The sequence below is a fragment of the Empidonax traillii genome, unplaced genomic scaffold, assembly GCF_003031625.1.
Source record: "Empidonax traillii isolate 1590-97213 ecotype Southwest subspecies unplaced genomic scaffold, ASM303162v1 scaffold106:size2091409, whole genome shotgun sequence".
Lineage (NCBI taxonomy): Eukaryota > Metazoa > Chordata > Aves > Passeriformes > Tyrannidae > Empidonax > Empidonax traillii.
The window spans coordinates 13,451-34,296 of NW_020955299.1; the positions used below are offsets into that span (position 1 = coordinate 13,451).

Genomic DNA, 20,846 nt, shown 5'->3' on the forward strand with positions numbered 1-20,846 from the left:
GAGGCAAGAAACTCCATTCGAAGAGAGCAGAGCGCTGGGGTATCCACAGCACCTCCATCAGCACAGGGATGGGCTGCCCAGGGCATCACTACTGGCACAGGGATGGGCTGCCCAGGGCATCCCCACTGACCCACAGGGAGGGATGATGAGGAAGGGGAAGCCTCTCCCTCGCTGGGGGACAAACAGACCCTTCAAACACTCCAAACACCCTGAACTTTTATCACCTTGTGACCACTGCGACAGCATCGACTCCTTCCACCAGAGAAAAAGAGCCTTGCCTGGCTACTGGAGGTGCTGGGAGTGACTGGTCCAAGCCTTGGGCCTCCCTGGGTGCTGCTGCTGAGCTGCAAGACATCCCTCCTGCCAACCCTCTCCCAAAAAACACACGCAGCAGTTGCTCTGCAAGCTGATGTCAGCCTGTCCATCTGCGAGGGGGCCGCGAGGATCAGCTGGCATGGCCAGAGTTCCTCAGGGATCTGGGAGCGTGGGGAGGTGGAAACAGGGGGGGGGAAAAACCAGTAGAAAAACAACGGTGAGATAAACCCCTGGCACATCTCTGGAGCAAACACCCAGCAGGCTAAAATTAGCCGTGGATCCCTGGCACTCTGGACACCTTCCCAGCGGGAAAGCAGCCAGAGAGCTTCCAGACAGTGAGGGACATCCTTCGGCAGTGGGGTGGGGAATGGCTCAGAGTGGGGAAAAAAGCAGCAGTGGATGGAGGGAGGGCCCTGCCAGCAACCACCTAGAGAGCCCTAAAATCACATCAACACAACGAACGCTCCTGCTGGATGGAGACACAGCCAGGGCAGCGGGCATTCATTCCCAGGAGCCCAGAGCCTTTTTCCTCCTGCCCACCAGCCCCGTGAGAGCCAAAGGCAGGTGGCACCCAGCTGTGGTACTGCCAGCACCCCGTCGGTGGGGGCTGCTGGCACCCAGGAGGGCAGCAGAACACCCTCCCACCGGGGAACAGGCAGGAGGAGTTCGTTCCTCCCTCTCAGGCCCACGGAAGCATCAGCCGGCAGGGGATGCTGTTGGCTTGGAGAGCTTCCATCTGCTCCTGCCGGGCTCCGGGGGCCAAGCCAGGAGCGTGGAAGCTTTATGTCCCCTCTGTTCCCTCTCCAGCCTCGCTGCAGGAGGGCACGTTTCCAGGAGAACCTACAGGTTATACAGAACGGAGGGGCACAACGGAGCAGGGAGGAAACGCAGCAGCAACAGCTTTAAATCGGCTCACCAGCCTCAGCTGGGGCACCCCTGGGGTTACTCCCTTCCCCTCGGCTCAAAAGGTTTGGCACAGCCAGCACAGTGCCCAGACCAAGGGTAGCTGAGCTGTCCCAGCTCCCAATTACCCCACATCACCCCAAAAAGCTGCTCATCCAACCGTGAATGTGGGGCAGCAGTGAACACAGAGGTCCTGAGGCGAGCTGAGGGGCCCAAGGGCGGGCAGAGGAGCAGCCCCAAAGTTAAAACCGGTGCAGGTTTTGCTACCTCTAAGACAAGGGTGGCAGCCTATCCATGGCAAACAGGGACCTGGCACCTGTGGCCACAGCAGGGTGGCTGCCCAGGGGTGCTGGAGAGGGGCAGGAGCACCGGGAGGCACCGCACTCGTCCCACCCTCCACGAAAGTTCATGCGTGCAGGGGGAGGGTGTGGGATGAACTGCCAGCCCCAAACACATGCCAAGAGCCTTCCTTCCACACCCTCTGTATCCACAGCCACCAAACAAAGGGAGCTGGCTGCTAGGATCCCGGGGATGCCGGGATTCCCAGCGCCGGGAATGCCAGGGGAGCGGCACTGGGAATGCCAGGGGAGCAGCACCGGGCCAGGCTGCAGCCACACACCCCACACACCCTCCTCCCTTTTGTGGGGTGCTTGCTCCACACCTGCAGCTTCACAGCTCAGCCAGGGTGAGGCCACACAGCCCCCTCTGCCCCTGGACCCGCTGGCTCTGCCCTCCTTCCTTCACCCCATCGGGGCAGCACACGCCACAAACCCCCACCCCAGGCCGGATCAGCCACCCAGCTCGCCCTTTTTAACCCCCAGGACGAGCTTGGGGTGCTCTCCCCACCCACCACCACCCTCCCCAGGACACTGGTGAAGGTGAGAGGCTGAGGATGGAGTCAGAGATGAGACAAGCACTAAGGTGGAGGTGTCCTTAGATCACAGTTTCACACCCACAGCACTCCAGGGGCTCTGATGCCAGAAGGGAGCTGCCAGAGGGACCAGAATGAGCCCCCTTGGCCAACTTCAGGCTGGGCCACCTGGAGGCAGAGGGGAAGGGAGCTCTTCAAACTGTGATCTAAAAGCAATAGCTCCCTTGGAGGGGAGCACAACACACCCCTGCAGCCGAGAGGCCACGTGGGGTGGGTGTGCTGTACCCACCTCCAGGAGATCCTTATTGCTCCAGCACATCCCGGGGTGGATGGGAGGATGACACGGACTAACCTGATGGTGGATGGAAAAAATGGTGATTTTTGGTTTGTTTTTTTTTTTTTTTAATTGCATGACACACCACCACTTACCAGCAAGAAGCTTCCTATGTTCTTTAGAAAGCAGGGGAGGAGAAAAAGGAGAGAACAAAACAGTTAGAAACAAGCAAGAAAACAGGCAGGTGACCCAAAGCTTTCCTCCTCCCCAAGCCCCCTCCGCCAGCGCTCTGCTACCAACTTTCCCCCTGGGGCACTTCCATCCTCCTCTTCCAGCCCTTTCCAGGCAGCATCAGGCACTAGCTCCCAAATCCCCCCAGGAGATCACGGCTGGGTTGCTGGCACCTTCATCCCGGGCAGGAATTCTTTATCCCTGGCCCAGCAATCTCACGTGGAAGACGCAGGAGAAAACCAACAGCTCCCAGGTAGGAGACACAGGGATGTTTTCCACACGTGGCAGGACACAAATTGTGCGCCTGGAGACCCACCCCAGTCCAGGTGTGGCTGTGAGGGACCAGGGGCAGAGGGATAGCATGACTGGCACTGCCATCTTCACTTGCGACACAGGAACACACTGAGTTTACCCAGTAAACCCCAATTCTTCCCCTGTTAACCCTCATTTCAGGAGCATCACTTGCCCCCCTCTGAGTTTATCCCCATCCCCACCTTCTAAGCCCATTTTAACAGCACAAGGGGCTCCCAAATCTCCAGAGGGCCAGAAAACATCGGGATTCCTGATGGTACTGGTGACATCCCACCCTGCAACAGCCCAAACCCTGCCCAAACGGAACCAGAACACCAAATGTGAGCAAAGCACAACACAAACCCCACCAGGAACACCTCAGCACTGACTGCTGGCTGTCAGCCACACAACACAAGCACGCTGGGTTTGATCCTCACGAGGATTGGATCCACCAGGAGCCAGCAAGGATGGCTCCAGGAGACCCTGGGGAATGTCCCAGCCTGGCCAAAGGCTCAGAACTTGCATTAACTGTTAAATTTCAGGGATTGTCGTGCCAGTAGATGTTTTCCTGAAACCAAACACATTGGGAAGAGCTGAGGAGCTGAGCCTGGAGCTCTCCACAGCTCCCCAAGGATCGGATGTTTCCCACTCAACCCTTTCCCACCACAGCTTGATCCCTCCTGTCCAAACGCATCACCTGGGTCTGGAGTCACTTTGGAAGCTGAGGAAACCAGAGCACCAGATGAAACAAGGTCCCCAGCAGATGAAACAAGGTCCCCAGCAGATGAAACAAGGCTCCCAACAGACGTGATGAAAGAGAAGGTTAAGGGTTAAGCAGCTGAGCATTTTAATAATCACTACTGAGCACAGATTATTTATCTGTGGGGCAGGAGGGAAGCCCTGTAACCATTATGGAATTCATTCTAGATGCCTATGGAAATAGGAGCTGTCACACAGCCAGGTCCTCATCCCACCAGGACATGGGGATCTCCCAGAGTGAAATCCAACTCTTAACCCCTCTCTTCTATTCATAGAATCACAGAATGGTTTGGGTTGGAAGGGACCTTAAAGTTCATCTCATTCCAACCCCCTGCCACGGGGCAGGGACATCTCCCACTAGCCCAGGTTGCTCCAAACCCTCTCCAACCTGGCCTTGGACACTTCCAGGGATGGGGCAGCCACAGCTTCTCTGGGTAACCTGTGCCAGGGCCTGCCCACCCTCCCAGGGAAGGACAGCAAACCTAAATTTCCCCTCTTCCAGTTAGAACCCCCTTCCTCCCTTGTCTTATCCCTACAGTTCCTGACAGAGGGTCCCTCCCTCTGCCCAGACTGCTCTGCCTGCTCACAGCACCACACCACAGCTACAAACAGGTGGAATTCGGAGCATGTGGTGCTCCCCAGGCTACTCAGAGAGGGCAGACCCAGCCCCCGGGGCTGGACAGGGTGGGGACACAAGGTGGGTGACTTCCCAGGGAAAGGGAGAGTGCTGGGACACCCAGCAGAGGAAAGAGAGGAGGAGGAAGGCAGGGATGGGACACCCAGCAGAGGAAACACGGGATGAGGAAGGCAAGGGTGCAGCAGGAACACCCAACGCCCCACTGAGGGGTGCAGAGCCCCCCCCCACACCCCACCCCGGCGCTCTGCGTGTCACGTTAGCAGCAGCTCCACAATGAGCCGTGGGCTGTGGGTAATGTGACACTGTGAAGAGCCCTGACAGCTCGCTGGGGACCGTGAGGGGAGAAAACAAAGTGAGCATTGAGGGCTGGGGACGGCCCCGTGCCAAGGAAGTGACGTGCTTGCCTCCTCCACTGGCCACCCGGAGCCCTGTCTGCTGGAACCTGTTGGGAGATGAAGGGAAAGAAAGGAAGAGAGGGAGGAGAGGGGGGGGAAAAACCAGATTAAAAATATCCCAGAGCAGCACTGTTATTTTGGGATTTTTTTTTTTTTTGTTTCATTTATAAAAAGAGGAAGAAAAACAGAAAGGAAAGCCAAGACCCCATGACCAATCCCGGTGCAGATGAAATGTTTGTGTCTGGCTGCGCTCCCTCCCTTCTCTCCCTTTGCTCTGAGGCCTCTAAATTAAAATTATGTGCGTGGTGCTACCTCCATCACATCCTCCTGTCACCTGGCAGAGGAGGTGGTGCTTCTGGACACCCCCAGTAGGTCCCACTGGGGTGTGGAGACCCCTCGGGGTCAGCCAGGGCTTTGTGCTGGGTGATGAAGTGCCTGCTCACAGCAACTGGAGCTTTCCCAAGCAGGATCCAAGCCCCGATGTTCCAGGAACAGCAGCTGCTTTTCAGAATCAGGGGAAAACCAGGAGCAGCCAGACTCAGACGGCGACAAAGAGAAGATGAAGTTGCCTGGCCAGGCCCCCCCACAGAGCTGGCAGCTCCTGGGAGTGGGAATTGCAGCTCTGTAGCCCTGGGATTGTTGCTCCAGGGCCAAATCCCACCCGGCTGCCTGGGGCAGAGCACAGGGAGGAGCACGTGGGATGAGGGGTAGGTGGGGAGAAAATGGTCAGTGTGCCCCCTGTGAGTGCTGCTGGCCCCAGTTTGGGGGTGAGGAACAGGATCCCAGGAGGGTGAAGGGCCTTGGGATGCACCCACAAGCCAGGCTGGACACTTGACCCCGAGGAGCCCCAAGCCAAGAGTGACTCACAGAGACTCCAGACTGCTCCTGTGGCTCAGCAACATCCACCCACACATCTCCAGCTGGATGGACATCCCAGCCCCTTCCCACACCAGCTCCTTCCACCCCACAGCTCCTTCTTCCTAAGGCCCAGGAGATCCCACCATTCCAGCAGGGTGCACATGTTCTCTCTCTCATTTTTTGGAACAAAAGGGCAATTGAGCTGAGCAGCCCCTGGGCCTGACCCGCCTTTCAACTCCAGCAAATTTCCCTGGGCTTTGATTTCCCCCTCAGTGAAGCAGCTGTGAACATCAAGAAGGGGGAAAGAAGTTTATTTTGCTACGTATTAAATAAAACCAAACCCGAAAGGAGAGCAGGGGGAAAGTTTTCCTGGACAGAAACACACTTGGAGTGAGGGAATAAGCCTGAGCTGTGCAGAGATGTGATGCAGAGCAGGAGGCTGGTGCTGGTGCCCTGCCTGGGGATGCCAGCCAGGAACAAAGCAACCCTTCCCTTCCCTTCTGAGGCACCCAGGACGTGCCTTTGGACTTACTCCTTCCCTGTGTCGGGAAAAGTGGCACTTTCTGGGAAACCACATGTGACTTGGACGAGTCACCCCACACACACACAGCTGCTGCTGCTGCTGTTTGCCATCTCCTGACTAACAGCTCTGATCCTGAGTCACTCACCCACTGCATCCCAGACCACCTCCCTGCCACCACACGGCTCAGAGCTCAGCAAGGCCAGTTGTGCTCCGGAAAAAAAACCCAGCCTGGGGATCCCAAACCGGAGAAGAAGGTCTGGAAGGAGGCTTTGCAGAAGGACAACTGATAATGGAACAGGGGGGTGAACCCCAGGGCAGGGGGTTCCTCTGCAAGGCTTCCCTCAAAGGGGGAAGGATGGATATCGCTCAGCTGCACCCCTCCCTCAGGTGACAGTGCTCCCAAAGGAGCACGTGGAGCCACAAGAGGGATCCCTGATGGATCCCAGGAGCCCAGCAGCACAATGCTGCCTTTGCCCTCCCACCAACATCCCTGCTAAGCCTGCCAGGGAGCCCAGGTTGGGCTGCCTCATTCCCAAGGAAACAAGCCAAAGGGTTCCCACGCCACCTTCCCGCTGCTCGGTGCACAAAAGCGACACAGACTTCCTGAAATCCCCCTCTCTGTGACCCTCCCTACTGTTTCTCTGCATCCTGCTCCAAGGCCATGTTCTGCTCCGAGATAACAAGGCACTTGCTGCCAAAACCAGCAGCCAGAGGGGCCCAGGATCCTTGTGGATCTGGCATTCCAAGAGAACAGACAGAAAGTGGGGATGGAGCCCCGGGGGGGTTTAGCTAATCCACCCGAGGCCAGAGTGGGATTTTGGGAAGAGCTCAGGGCCACTCCAGCATCTCCTTCCCAGCCACAGCAGGCAGGCAGTGCCAGGAGGGAGCAGGAATGGGATGCTCTGCTGCATCCCCTGTATCCAGCAAAGGAGAAAAAGGGCTGGAAAAAGGTCAGGATAGCCAGAAACAGCTTCCATCTATTTAATACCAAATCCCTCCACAGATGAAACCCCGGGATTTCTCCCTGTCCTTTGCAAGCTGGCAATTAATTCAGGAATCTTTCTTAAGTCTGGGGCATCCAGCCGTCCCCCTGCTCTTGTAAATTATACACTAATTAACCACATTACAGTCGCTCTCAAAAACAAATCAATCAATTGGCAGCCCATCAGCATCCAACAACTGCTGCAATCCAGCCTCCCTGGTGAGCTGCAATTTTTGGGTGTCCTTTTAGGTTTGGAAAACGAGATGGGAGCCAGGAGCATCCCCACTGCCACGCAGGGAAGGAGGGGGTGCTGCTGGAGAGAGAGGAGGAGGAGGAGGAGGAGGAGGCAGGGGATTTCCCCACCTTCCTCCCCTTCCCGAGCTCTGAAGAGCAGTCCCCCCAAAAAAAAACCGGCAGCCAGAATTGAAACCAGATGTGTAGGAAGTGTCTCATTAGCAGTAATTGCTTTGCGAGGATTTGAGGTTTTCCCCTCTCTGCCGCCACCAAACACACACACACACTCTTAAGAAGCTGCCCGTGGGTTGGGTACTGGGGCTGTGCTGGTGGAGGGGGAGGAAAAGAAAAAGAAAAAAAAAAAAGAAAAAAAAAAACAAACCCAACCCTCCAGGGCAGAGTCTCTGCTACACAAACGTTTTTATTGAAGGCAGGGAAAGTTTACTCAGACGAGGCTGGCTGGCTGCGAGGCACCGGGCTGTTGAGCACCACTCGGGCAGATTAAGCCAGGAAAAGCTCAGCCTAAAAGCCACTTTCCTGAGCGCGGCTCATCACGGCCAAATGACTCGTGAAACAGCCTCACAATTAGCTCCCTAGCACACCCCCCCCTCCCTCCCTTCCCTGCTTTCAGGAGGGGGGAAAACAGGCACGAGGCGCTCCAGGAACTCGTCTCCTTTCCCCCACAACTCCAGGCTGATTAGAGGAGCTGGCAGGGGCTCCAGGCCCAGCCATCCTCGCTTGTGTTCTACCTGTGGAGTGATTTTCCTTGGATTACAGGGCTGGATCCAGACCAATCGAAGGCAGACACAGAAATCAGGGCAATCAGGTCCTCCTCGAGCTGTGGCTGTGGCCCAGAACAGGGAGACCCAAACCGAGGCACAAAACAAAAAAGCCACGAGCCACCTCAGAGCCAAGACCCCTCCCAGCCCCTGTGGCATCAAGAGCCGTGGTTTTTCCCGTGCTGCACAAGTTTTTCTGCGTCAGGGGACGACTTCCCACCTAATCCACTTCACTAAATCATCTCTCTGTCCTCGTGCTGAGCTCCAGCTTCTTCAGATAAACTCACAGGCAGAATTTCTAACCTGTACCAGACTATCTTCCCAACTCTGCCTTCCTGCACCCCACCAGGCTTTGATCCCACCTCAGGAAGGAGAGGGGAGCTGATCCAGCTAGGCAGTCCTGGGCCACCTCATCTCCTCCCAGACCAACAGTCCGTGCTCAGGAGACTGGTGGGCGATCCCACTGGGACAGAAAATCCCAGGAAGCAGCAGCCTGAGTTCTAAACCCCCACCAGAACCACCTTCCACGCGTGTTTCAGGGAGAGGAACGAGCCAGGAGGATACAAGGCCGAACAGGAGAGGGTGACACACCACCGGCATCGCCCCTCTCTGTCACCTTGGAGCACATCCCTGTCCCAAGTGCCATTCCCTACACTGGGATGACACGAGGGACCCCAGTCCCAGCTGGGGTACCCTCCCAGGAGAAGGGCCTTACTGTAAGACCACTCTCCCCCCATTTCCTCCTCCAGCCCTGAAGACAAAGGGCTCAGTCTTTGCTAGACACGAAATGACTGTAAGAGCACCCCCCTCAACCCCCCCCCCGGGGGGAGAGCGATTCGAATGTCAAAGGAGGAGCGATTCGAATGTCAAAGGAGGAGTCGCACCCGCATTATTTTTGGTGAGAGGAGCATAATTGAGAGCCTGCAAATCTCCCGTGCTCCTTGGGCTCCTTTCTGCAGTCCCTCCAGCAGGCGGGATCCCCTCTCAGATCTCGGTCTCCGGGGCTCACACAATAGCTGCTTATGTTCGGCCCCAGCGCCGCTTTCTGGGAAGGGAGCCAGGCCTGGCAGCTCCCAGCAGCAGGGAATAAAAGCCCTGTTTGTGCTCCGGAGCCCCTCTGCACCAGTGGGGCACCCTCAAAGGGAGGCAAGGCATCCTCAGCCTGCTGGGGAGCCCAAACAGCAACGCAGACAGATGCCCTGGGCTGAGGGAGAGGGGAGGGAGAAGGAGCACGAGAGAGAGAGAGAGAGAGAGAGAGAGAGGCAAGCCTTGTTCACGGCAGGGCTGTGCAGCCAGCCAGGCCCTTGGGCACAGATGCAGAACGCTGAGCATCCCCCTCCGCGGGCAGCGGGAGCCGAGGATCCAGAGGATCCAGCGCCGATGCGGTGGGGAAGGAGGATGCTCCGCGCTCCGAGCAGGAGGCGGGGTCACAGTGCCCAGCAGGGGCAAGCTGCGTGTCAGCAGCGCTCATGTGGGCACCAACAGGGATCCCTTCGCCCCAGGGCATGGAGCAGGCTCTGCAGGCAGGCAGGCAGCCAGCCCCCCCCCTGCTCTGCCAGCCCTCAGTTCGTGCTCGCTGCTGCCAAGCCCGAGCACACGGTCCCAGAGGATCTCCTTCCTGCAGCATGGCATTCCCAGTGCCTGTGCACAGGCTGGAGGGCGAGAGGTGCCCTTTGCTCCCTCCCCACCAGAAGTCCTGGAGAAGGCAGCTGGTCCCACCCTGCAGAGCCCAGGCACGTCTCAGTGGTACCCAAATTTAAGAGACACACTTTCACCCCCCTGTGCAAAGCTGGCTGGGAGGCGATGGACCCACACACTTGTCCCTTTCCCCGTCACAGCCACCTCCACAGGCTCAGCCTCCACGGCTGGGAGTGCAAATCCCACCACAGGAGACACCTCAGGTGGCTGCAGCCCCTTGGGGAGGGCGCAGGGGGAGCAGGGACAGCGCCAAGGGCGGGCACGAGCCATGGCTGGGCTCACCCCTCCCCTTCCCAGCTCGGAACGGGTGTCTTAGCAGGGATGCTAAAACTAAACGGCACCACCTCACAAAGGGAGCTTTCTGGGTTGAGCAGCAAGGGCAGCCATCAGCCCCACAGCCCCTTTAGCTGCCCAGCAAGCCCTTGGCCACACAGCCTCGTGCCCCACCGGGCTCCCTCAGCACCTCTGCCCTGCCCCAGGCAGTACATCAGTCACTTCCCAATATCCTCCCTCCCCAGCACTGCTGTCAGATGCAATAACCAGCACCAGCGTCTTTAAAACATCCGTGTTTCGCTGCAGAGGAGCAAAATGCAGATCGATTAAACGACAACAACAAAAAAAAAACAAACTAGCCTCTTCTTTTCCTCTTTATGAGGCTTTATAGTTGCTTTTCGGCTGTCCTGAATAATTGACGTTAACATGAAAATTTAAAGTCTTTCAAGATTTCATTAAAATTCATTCTCTTTCCCTTCGGAGAATTGTCATTGCCAGAGTCCCATGTAGGGCAGGCAGCACCGGCAGCTGCCTCCTTTCACAGCATTTAACTCCCCTCTCTCTGGCTGGAGAAAATTCCCTCTTAATTGTTTAATGGAGACCCTGAAATAACATCCTTCATCGCTCTCCATCAGCAGCCTTCTAATCCCACTCCCTCCCGAATCCAGCAGCAATCCTGCATTTCTACCTCCTTCAAACCCACTTAAGCTCCAGCATCAGCCAGCCAGTGCTTCGTTCCCAGAGCTGCCCAGGGAAGTGGTGGCATCACCACCCCTGGAAGTGTTTCAAAAGCAGGTGGATGTGGCACCTGGGGACACGGTTCAGTGCAGAGCAGGGTTAAGAGTCGGATTCGATGATCCTGGAGGGCTTCTCCAACTTTAATGGTTCTGTGACCTGAAAGGTCTTTTTTAACCTAAAGAGGTTCTGTGATCTGAAGAGCTCTTTTCCAGCCTTGAGGATTCCGTGATTCCATGAAGGGCTTGGCCCTCTACTGTTCCCAGGCAGCTGCCCTGGCTCCTTCCTAACACTGAACTGTCACATCTAATTAAATTTCCCAGGAAAAGAGTGACCCCAGCCCAGGAAAACCAGGACAAATGGCAATGTTTTGTTTTGTTTCTTTTTTTTTTTTTCTAATTGCAAGGCTCCAAGTTGTCCTTTAAAGGCCAAAATGAGCAAGGCAGGAGGGGTGGGCCTTGGCTGGGCCATCACATAACCTAAAGAAACCCCCACATAACATCAGGAAAGCAGCAGAGAGCAGTAAAAAATTACAGGCTAGAGCTGCTGTCAGTGCCCTTAAAATGACACCAAGGCTACCAAACCCTGTTGGGGCTTTTCTGAGAGCTGTTAACAGCACCCTCTGCTTTCCAGCTGCTTCCCAGCTGCTGCTCTCCAGAGGCTGCCTGGAGAGAGTCAGGTTTCCCATGAAACCCCAGCACAGACTGTTACCAATTAAGTGTTATAACCTTGGGCAAAGCTCTCCCAATTTACCCCACTTGACCAACTGACCCTGAGGATTTGGAACAGCCTCCATAAATCCTATTGATCTCTACCCAAGCCAAACCCACGTGGGTTTTGTTTCCAGAAGGGAGTTATCAGGCAGCAGGAATGCTGTGCTTGCACTGGCCATTTAACCTTTTAAGCATAAGGTGACTCTTTTCTCCTCTTGGTAAAGGAACAGGCTGGCACTTCAGAAAAGATGTGTGCTCCAAAAGGCTATTCCACAAGGATAGGATAGGATGAAATAGGACAGGATATCCTGATTATTTAGTCCAACTCGTGGTCCTGCACAGGACACACCATGTGGCACATTCCCTCTCCTCCCAAAAGGATTTAATGGATCACAGAATCACTGAGGCTGGAAAAGACCTCCAAGATCATCGAGTCCAACCTTTCACTGATCAACACCTTGTCCCCCCAGCCCAGAGCACATGTCCAGTTACTCCTTGAACACCTCCAGGGGGCAACCCCTTCCAGTGCCTGACCAACCCTTTCTGGGAAGGAATTCCTTGGGATGGAAAGCACCACTACCAGCTCTGGATGCTGGAGCAGAGACACCCCCCAGTTCAAAACATTCCAGGTATCCTTATCTTCAGCCTCTGACACCCAAGCAAGCAGCTTATGCTCAGGCACATCCCCCTTGTGCACAGGGCAGTTTTATCCACACTCCTCCAACAGCAAGGGCAGAGGGGGTTTCTGCTGTGGCAGTGGGCAATTGGGACGTGCTCCTCCTGTCCCCTCTGTGCTCTGCTCAGCCCTTGCCACCTGCACAGGGGAGCTCCAAGGCTGCTGGCTGAGCTGGAGACTGCCCAGGAACAGGCTGATCCGAGGAATCAGCCTCCCCCACACACGTACTGCCGTGAGCTCCCATCGCACAAAGCATCCTTGTGTGTCAAGACCAGATGAGTCCCAGCCTCCCCTGCCCCACTTTCTGTCCAAGAAAGGAGATAAATGCTGTTCTTACCTAGTAATGAATAATCCAGAATCCACGTGGGAGAGCACAGCACATGCAAAAAAAAAAAAAAAAAAAAAAAAAAAAAAAAAAAAAAAAAAAAAAAAAAACCAAGAGGAGAGACCAAGTTCTGCCCACAGAGCTCTGCTCCTCCCTGGGCATCCCAGGCTGGATCTGCTGCTCATGGAGAGGAGCTGGACAGCCCTGGGTCTGACTCCTCACCCCCTATATGAGAGATTCATCCCCAGAAACCTGCAGGCCCCCCCTGAGCAGCCAGTGGACCTGCACAGCCTCATCCCTCACCCACCCTGACTCCGAGCCAGGGAAAGGGAGTGGATCAAAGGCCCGGGAAGAACAGCCTGGATAAAAGCAAAGGCAGGAACCCTGACGCCTGCAGATCTGCAGGGACTCCAGCAGAAGGCAGATAAGCCTTATCAGTGGCACAGGGGACAGCCAAGTTCCTGTCACGCTGCTGAGAAGCATCTGGGGGAGCAGGTCTGATCCCCACAGAGTCCCTGCAGCATCCTGAGTCCCTGCCTCATCCATGTTCCACAACAAAATTACCCACAGAAGGGGGAAAGCTACCAGATTAAGTGGCAGAAGAGCACTTGCCTCTGCCAGGAAAGGGAGATGTCCAAACAATGCCAACAGAGCCACCCAGACAAGGACAGGGGCACCCACCAAAACCCACACGAAGACTGTGCTTGGTGGCAAGGTGGGGAGCAGAGCTGGGGAACATATTTTCTTCTCTGCCACAAGGGAAATATCCAAAATTCTCCCTGGGGGGGATGCACAGGAGCCTCATTCCACAGTCTCCTCTGAGGGCTGGGATCGGGTGCACAAAGCTCAGGAGACTCGAGGGAGCCAATGAACCAAAACCAGCTGAAGGAGCTGAAAGCAGGAAACTGCTGCCAGCCCACACTGCACCAGCCTCATTTCCTAATAGCAGGATTTAATCTCCTAATTGGGCTGCAGCAACGCTCCCAGCACAGGGCTGGAGTCACCTGGATGGCTCAGGAAAAGCTGGGAAAGGAGCCAGGGCTGGAAAAGCCCCAGCACCTCCACCAGTGCTCAGGACAACCCAGCCCTCTCACTCATCCTCCTCTAGAGACTGAGGGATATTGCTCTGCCTCAATCCCATGGACAAACCTTGGGACAACAGGGACTCACCCCAGACTACCCAAGGAAGCAGATGGTAGGCACAGGGAAGGTTTGATCCTGGCTGGATAGAGCAGGTTGCTGTAGATATCCAACACACACAAACCCAGGGAAACACACACAGTTCCTTTGTTAACTGCACAAAGGGACAGCAGAGAAGGACTTGCACCTGCACTTGCTCCCTCTTACAGGTGACCGCTTATTTTCCCACTCTTCCCACAAAGATGCAGCGTGTCCCTCCTTTGCTTGGCTGAGAGGACGCCTGCAGACCTGCAGGGCAGACCTGGATTAGCTGTCCCCTGGGAAAAAGGCAAGGCCTGGGACCTCAGAGGAATCAAGACACCAGTGGATGCTCACCCTGTGTTTGAATGAAGGTCCAAGGTACGAGGTGGCCTGGCTGTTCTCTCCTTAGAGCTCCAGCTGTTCAGGTGAGGAGCTGGGAATGCCACGGTGCAGCAGGGAGCTGCCGGAGCTTTGCCTTGGCATGAAAGACCAGGCCCCCTCCTGCTCACTCAACCGGTTCCCTCTGGGCTATGGTGTGGCATAAAGATCCTTTGGATCAGGAGCCACGTTCCTGATCCAGTGGGATGTCCTTGGGACTGGCACAACCTCACTCCAGTTCAACACCAGGTCCCAAGTTGAGCGAGTCCTTCCCGCAGCTTCCCTGCTTGGTCAACACCCATCTGTCCCTCCAAAAGCTGCTGAGCCCAAAACACGGGTCAGAGGTGCTCCTGAATTCCCTGCTGCACGACACCAACTGCCTGGAAGGGGTTTGGGAGCAGGAGGGCAGGGAATAGCGTGGTCACGTCCCCACGGCTCATCCCCTGGCTCGGAGCGAGGGGCAGGCCCCTCTCCCGAAAGTGGGGGAGGCCAAAAGGGCAGGAGGGAGCCCAGCAGAGCCCGGGAACAGCAGCAAACAGCTGCTGCCAGCCAGGGTTGCCAAGGCTGCTGGGCTCTGTATACCCAGCAACAAGCTTTGAAGTCGGGGCAGAGGAATGTGCCGCGCTCGGCCGCGCCAAGGCGGGAGAGGCCGCGCTCCAGCAGCCACCTCGCCGCTCTCCACCTGCCTCCAGGACCACCCCCAGGTGCACAGCAGGGGATCCACACCCACCCTGCTGTCAGGCACCACGCCATAAGGTGTCCTGCCCCCTTCAGCTGCTTGTTTCCCACCTGGAGAAAAGTGCCCCCCCCCAACAAAGCCTGGCCGGGCCACGCTGCTTGGCCCGTGGCACCAGGTTGATGGGGCTCCCCTTCTCCAGCCCCACTGTTGTCCCCTCTCCCAAGCCACCCTGACAGCCCCTTCTCCAGGGGAGGGAGCCTGCTGCACACATCCTCTGCTGATTAAGGCCACGGGCTCCTTCTGAACGGATTCCAATCAATTTTGGGTGTTGATTCCCACGTAGGCAGTTTTCTGCCTGTAAACAATTATTCCTGTATTTTGACACCCCCGTAGCGTGGTCAGACCATCTGTCTGAGCTGCACGGCTGTTTAATGGGAGTTTAAAAGTGCCACGAGCTGCAGATGCAGAGCTGGCTCTGGGGCTGCTTTGGAACAGCCACCAAACCCCCTGAAGTGCACGTATGGGTTTATAAAATCACAGAACGGTTTGGGTTGGAAGGGGCTTTAAAGATCACCTCGTTCCAACCCCCTGCCATGGGGCAGGGACACCTTCCACTAGACCAGGTTGCTCCAAGCCCTGTCCAACCTGGCCTTGGACACTCCCAGGGATGGGGCAGCCACGCACAACTTGTGCCAGGGCCTCCCCACTCTCACAGGGAATAATTCCTCCCGTGTATCTAACCCAGATATCCCCTCCTTCAGTATGACCCCGTTATTCTTTGTTACGGTGCGGCTGAAGCGAGCCAGCCATCCATCACCCATCCCCTGCGGGCGTTCCACGGCACACAGAGCCCCCCCACAGCCCGAGCCGTGCCTCTTCCCGACCCACCGACCACGACAGCCGGGTGGTGAGGCCGATGGATTCCCATCCCAGCCAGGAGCGGCACCCCCAGGGGGACACCCCGATCTCCCACAGCCGCGATTCCCGGCACGGGTCAAGCGCTGCGGTGGCCGCTTTCCAGCCCTGCTCCGGGGCAAAGAATGTAACACATTAAGATGTAAGACATGCAAGATTTACTGTGAAGGGAAAGCCTTTAATCTGGAGCAGGCTTCAAACAAGTGCCAGCTCCTTTCAACTCTATCCCCACACACACACACACGCACACACGGAGGGAGCCGGTGCAGGACCGGCTGTCGCTCCGGAGGAGCGTGGCAGCAAGGGCAGCACTGATGGGAGGTGGCAGGGCAGATTCCCAGCCCCACCAGCTGCGGGTCACAGGGGGCTGGAGGCACCGGGGAGCACGTCCATAGGCTCAGATGGAACGTTCCCTCACATCCCGTGCCATGGGGACGGGGGGCACGAGCCGCGCACGGACCCTCGGCTGCTGCCAAGGACTCTGGGCCACGTGTTGGGGAGAGCCAGGGGCACTGTGTGAGCCATGGGACACACAGAGGCCACCTGTCTGGCACAGCAGGGAACAGACCCCCCTACCCACAGTCCCACCACGCTCCAGGGAATGGGGTGCAGAAGACACAGGACGGGGCAATGAGGGGGAAACATTTCCCCCAACAAGCTGCCCTTCCCTGGGCACACCAGGCTGTGTCCCAGGCCCCTCTGCAGGGTGGCTCCTGTTCAAGCAGCAGCAGTGTGGATCCCATCGCCAGTGCCCTTCCACAGCCACTGCAGCATCCTTCCTCATCCCTCAGTGCATGCTCCCAACAGGACGCTCCCAGACCTCTCCTCTCCCAGACTCCTGGCCCTGCCCGGGACACCCCAACAAGCCCACCCTGTCCCTCAGAGCGTTGCAAAAGGCACAGAACGTGCAAAAAGGCCCAGAACATGTGCAAAGGTCCAGGCTCTGTGAGGGAAACAGAAGCCCCAGGTCAGGACTTTCTGTTATTGTGACATGCAGCAGCCAGAGGGGCCCCAGGGGCTGGTTGGGTTCACAGGGCAGCAGCTCCAGCCCACACTGCTGCTTCCCTTCATCCTCCCTCCACCCTCAGAAGGACACCAGCCTGCTCCAGGACTGATTTCCGGGGCTGCACTCCACCAAAGGGTTCCCACGCTCCGGGGTGGAGGGGTTGGGACATCCAACATCCTCCCCCTGGGGACAAGAAAAGCACTTATCACACACTGCTCTTTCTGTGGGGCGGGTGGAACACAGCCACTGGCAGACAGGGAGCTGAGCTCCGAGTGCTCCCAGTGCCCACTGGGATGCTCCCAGAGAGTGGGAGGGGGGATAAACACAGCCTTCTGCCTACAGGATACACCAGCAGGAGATGCCCAGCCACCCTTTCCTCCACTCTCCTTCAGGCAGGGTTGGAAAAGCCCAGCCTGAAGCACAAAGGAAATGCTGCCAAGGAAAGGAGCATTTATTGTCGTTATCTATTGGGATGGATGGGCTAAATCCATCCAGAGGGATCTGCAGGCCCTGCACTGGACTCTGCACAGCATGGGAGGGCACGTTGTCAAGTTGAGATGAGCTCAGAGTTAAGACACACTTAGTGCAGAGCCTAACACTACCACCAACAAGGTTGCTCCCAGAACTGTTCCCCCTAAGCAGATGATGCTTCCAGCTTTTCTCAGGCTGTGTACCACCGTCCCCACTCCCTCATGTCCCAGCCAGCTCCTCCCACCGGCCCTGCCCCGCTCCCTTCTGGCTCCGTGGCACCAAAACCCCGATGCCACGAGCGGAGCTGCGGGACGGGATGTTGCAGAAGCACCACTGGCAGCCTCAAGGGAAGCAGGCACTTCCATGAGGCCTCCACAGAGCCTGGAAAAGACTCCCTTGGGCAAAGAAAGCGCAAGTCCAGCTGGCCAGGAGCGAGTGAGAGCTGTCTGGGAGAAATCACCAGTCTAGCAAAACAATTCCAGCCTGGATTTCTTTAGATTCCCCCCCCTCCCTCAGTGCCTGGGAACTGGGTCCGAGCCAGCAGCGCTGAGCACAGCAGGCAAGGGTTCTCATGAGCCAGAAGAGCATGAAGTGCATCAGCTGGTGTCAGTGGGAAGCCTGGGATGAAGAAGGCAGGGCTGAGGAGGAATTTGGCAGATACGCTCCCTCAGCTCCGAATCCAAAGCAAAGATGCTCCCAGGCAACCAAAGTTCCACGCACTAACAAATCTCCAAGCGGCTCCTGCCCGCCATCAGCTCCACTTTCACGTGCAAATGGAAGGATCATGTTGTGTCCAAACCAATTTGTCCGAGCTGCCGTGAAACCCCGACAGAACTCCCGGTGCTTTGTGCCCAAAGAGCACGTGAGATCCACACACCCACCACTCCCAACAGCGCAGCCACACACCAGGAGAGATGTTGCTTCTCTCCCCTTCACTGAGCAAACCAGGGGGAAGGCAGAGCAGGTACCTGGGTCTGCCTGCAGACTCCCCAGGGAAAGGGAATTGCAGCTTGAAAACAACAGGCTGGTTCGGGAAGTGTCCCTGTGCCCTTCATCCCGCTGAGCTGCCAGCGCAGAAATCCCTCCTGCGGTTTGTTAGCAAATAAATCCTGGAACTTGAGCTGGGCTGGGAGCTGCCCTGGCAAGGGGAGGGACACCCTGCAAACCAGGGAGCCGTCAGAGCCCTGGTGAGAACAGAACTCGGGGCAGGACCCTGCAGGGAAGGCTGAGGAAGCAAGACGGCTCCTTTCCCAGGGGATGAGAGAAAAATCAAGCCCATCTGCAGAGAAAAACCACACAGCGTGGCTGGGAAGTGCCTGTTTACCCTGCACCACATCAGAGCCAGCTCCTACAGAGCATCCTTCCAGGCTTCCAGGGGAAGCTGTTAGCAGCAGGGTGTTTTGGTTCTCACTGCAGTCCCAGGCTCACAGCAGCAGCAGTGGCAGCACCACCCAGCTGGAAAACCTCCTGCTCCGCTCCCCAGCTCCCTGAGGGCTGCCAGAGGGAGCACATCCCACCTCTGCCCAGGAAACAGAGCACAGAGGGGGCAGGTGAGCCCGAGCCAGCCCAGGGCTGGGCGAGCAGATGATGCCAGAGGAATGTCTGCCCGCAGGTGAGGCGCGGAGAGGAGAGGCGGGGATCCAATCCATCAGCACATCTGCACTGCCAGCCACACTCACCACCCCGGAGCCTGCCGGCTCCAGGCAGCCCAGCCCACAGTCCCACCCCCTCTGCAGCTGTGGGAAGAGCTGCCGATGGTCGATGGACCAGCCTGGGTCTGTAAAGCCCTCTCAGGTCTTGCCATCCACACTTTATAATCCAGGGGTTTAATCCCTCAGGAGCGGGATTCTGGCACACACGGGCTCTTCAGCCCAGCCCTGCACGACTGCCAGGGCAGCTCCAGTGTCTCCCCAGGTGGCCCTTGCCAGGCTCAGCAGTGCCAGCCCCGGTGGAACCTGCTCCCATCATTCTCCAGCCGGGCAGTCACAGCGGCCTCAGAACCCGAGGGGTGCCCAGGCACCTGCAGCTCTCACCCTTCTCCCCCTGCAGGGTCTCTGTGTGCTCTCCAACACCAGGACATGCAGTTTGATCCAAGGATTTACCAGGAAAGCCCAAGGGCTTGGCTTTCTCAAAGCAGTGGAAGCATCAGATCCGTTTGATAACACAGAGTCTAAACCCAGACGTGTTTTTTCCTATTTTACTTGAGCCACTCCTGGAAAGCAGCAGCCTCTCCCTCCCATTCCCAGTTGGAAGGCTGGCCCAGGATTGTGTCACCTTTAAGCCTGGCCTGGGTTACTGCCCAAGATCCCTCAGCAGAAGTGAAATGGGCACTGATGGAGGCTCCTCCAAAAAGCAGCCCTGCCCTCCAGGCTCAGCCAGCTCTGTACTTCCCCGAGTAAGTGGGTGGGAAAAAAATCCAGCCTTTGATGTTCCACTGAGCCGCTCCAAAACAAAGATGGACCACGGGAGATAAAAACACCAAAACAAACTTCGCAACGGGACATATCCGGCAGATAAAGCGGGAAAGAATTCCATTTCCATGGAAGGCAGGCTGCAGGAGATCCGTGGAATAACCCACCAGCAGCTGCTTTCCACTCCCAGCACACGCTGCTTTCACAGGCAGTGCAGCAGCAGAGCACTGGGAGGGGGGAGGGGGAAACACAAAATCCAGGGATGCAGGAAAAGCCCATCCCGACCAGCAGGCAGCAGCTGTGGGCAAGGCAGCTTCCCCCCAGCCTTATCTCAGCCTCCCAGAGAGCAGGAGCCTTTCCCAGGTACCTGCAGCTGGAGGCTCTCCAGCTCATCCCTCACACAGCACCGGCACAACAGGCGTCAGGCACGAGTGAGCAGGTGGAAAAATGCAACCTGGAAAACGGCAGCAACCCGCTTGTTAGCGTGGATTCTGGTCCTGGGAAGCAGAGCTGGTGACAGGGGAGCACAGACTGAGAGCTGGGGTTGCTCAATAATCAGCTGGTTTCGAGCACACAAGCAGAAAAGGGAGCCGGCAGGCTGTTCTCTGTACCAGGGAGGGCGTGAGATGCTCTGAGCGAGCTGCTGCCAGGGAGTCAGCCAGGCCATCCCAGGGAGCAAGGCTTCCATCCTATTTCTGGAGCCACTTCCCCACTGTAAATGATCTTTGAAGCCAAAGCACATCAGGAAAAGGTTCTTCCACCCCATAGGGTGGTTGGGCACTGAACAGGTTCCCCAGGGCAGTGGGCAGAGGAACCAAGCCAGCAGAGCAGAATTCCACGTTTCCACGAGAAGCACCTCTAAGGGCAGCAACACCCCAAGGAACCACCTCCAGCCACACCGTTCCAAACAGTGACACAGGGCCTGTTCCAAGAGCTAAATATACACCCCAGTCCCCTGGGGTTTACTGTCAAACCCTGGCAGCAGGACTGCAGGAACCCTGATAATATTGTAGGATCTGCCCAGCCCTCTAAGAATAACTGCACTGCCCATGAGAACATCACAGGAATGAGCTCCCTCCTGCCCACGACACCCCTGGTACCACACTGGAGCCAGAAACCCGCTGGCCAGGGGCAGGAGTGAAAGCACATGGATTTACAGCCTAGCCCAGCGTTGCCTCAAATGGAAAACTCCTTTTTTTTCCCCCCCACCACTGCAGGATTAGGAGTTTCACCCTGTGTTTCCTGAGGAGAACAGAGCAGCGCTGTGCCTGGCGCGGTCCTGCCTGGGTGTCGGTGGAAAATAACCAGCAGTTCTCCCCATAAAGAGATTAAAACCCCCCCCCCCTTTTTTTT

The 20,846-nt window shown here is 57.0% G+C and overlaps 1 protein-coding gene across 1 annotated transcript in view; it reads right to left on the bottom strand.

The window, feature by feature from the left end:
• AGRN (agrin) overlaps nt 1-20,846 on the bottom strand; it is a gene marked incomplete at its 3' end in the record, with an annotated part of 51,264 nt that overhangs the window by 8,112 nt on the left and 22,306 nt on the right. Inside the window, exon 3 of the mRNA XM_027882573.1 lies at nt 2,519-2,539. Coding sequence (XP_027738374.1) covers nt 2,519-2,539 — 21 coding nt within the window. The remainder of the gene's footprint in view (nt 1-2,518; nt 2,540-20,846) is intronic.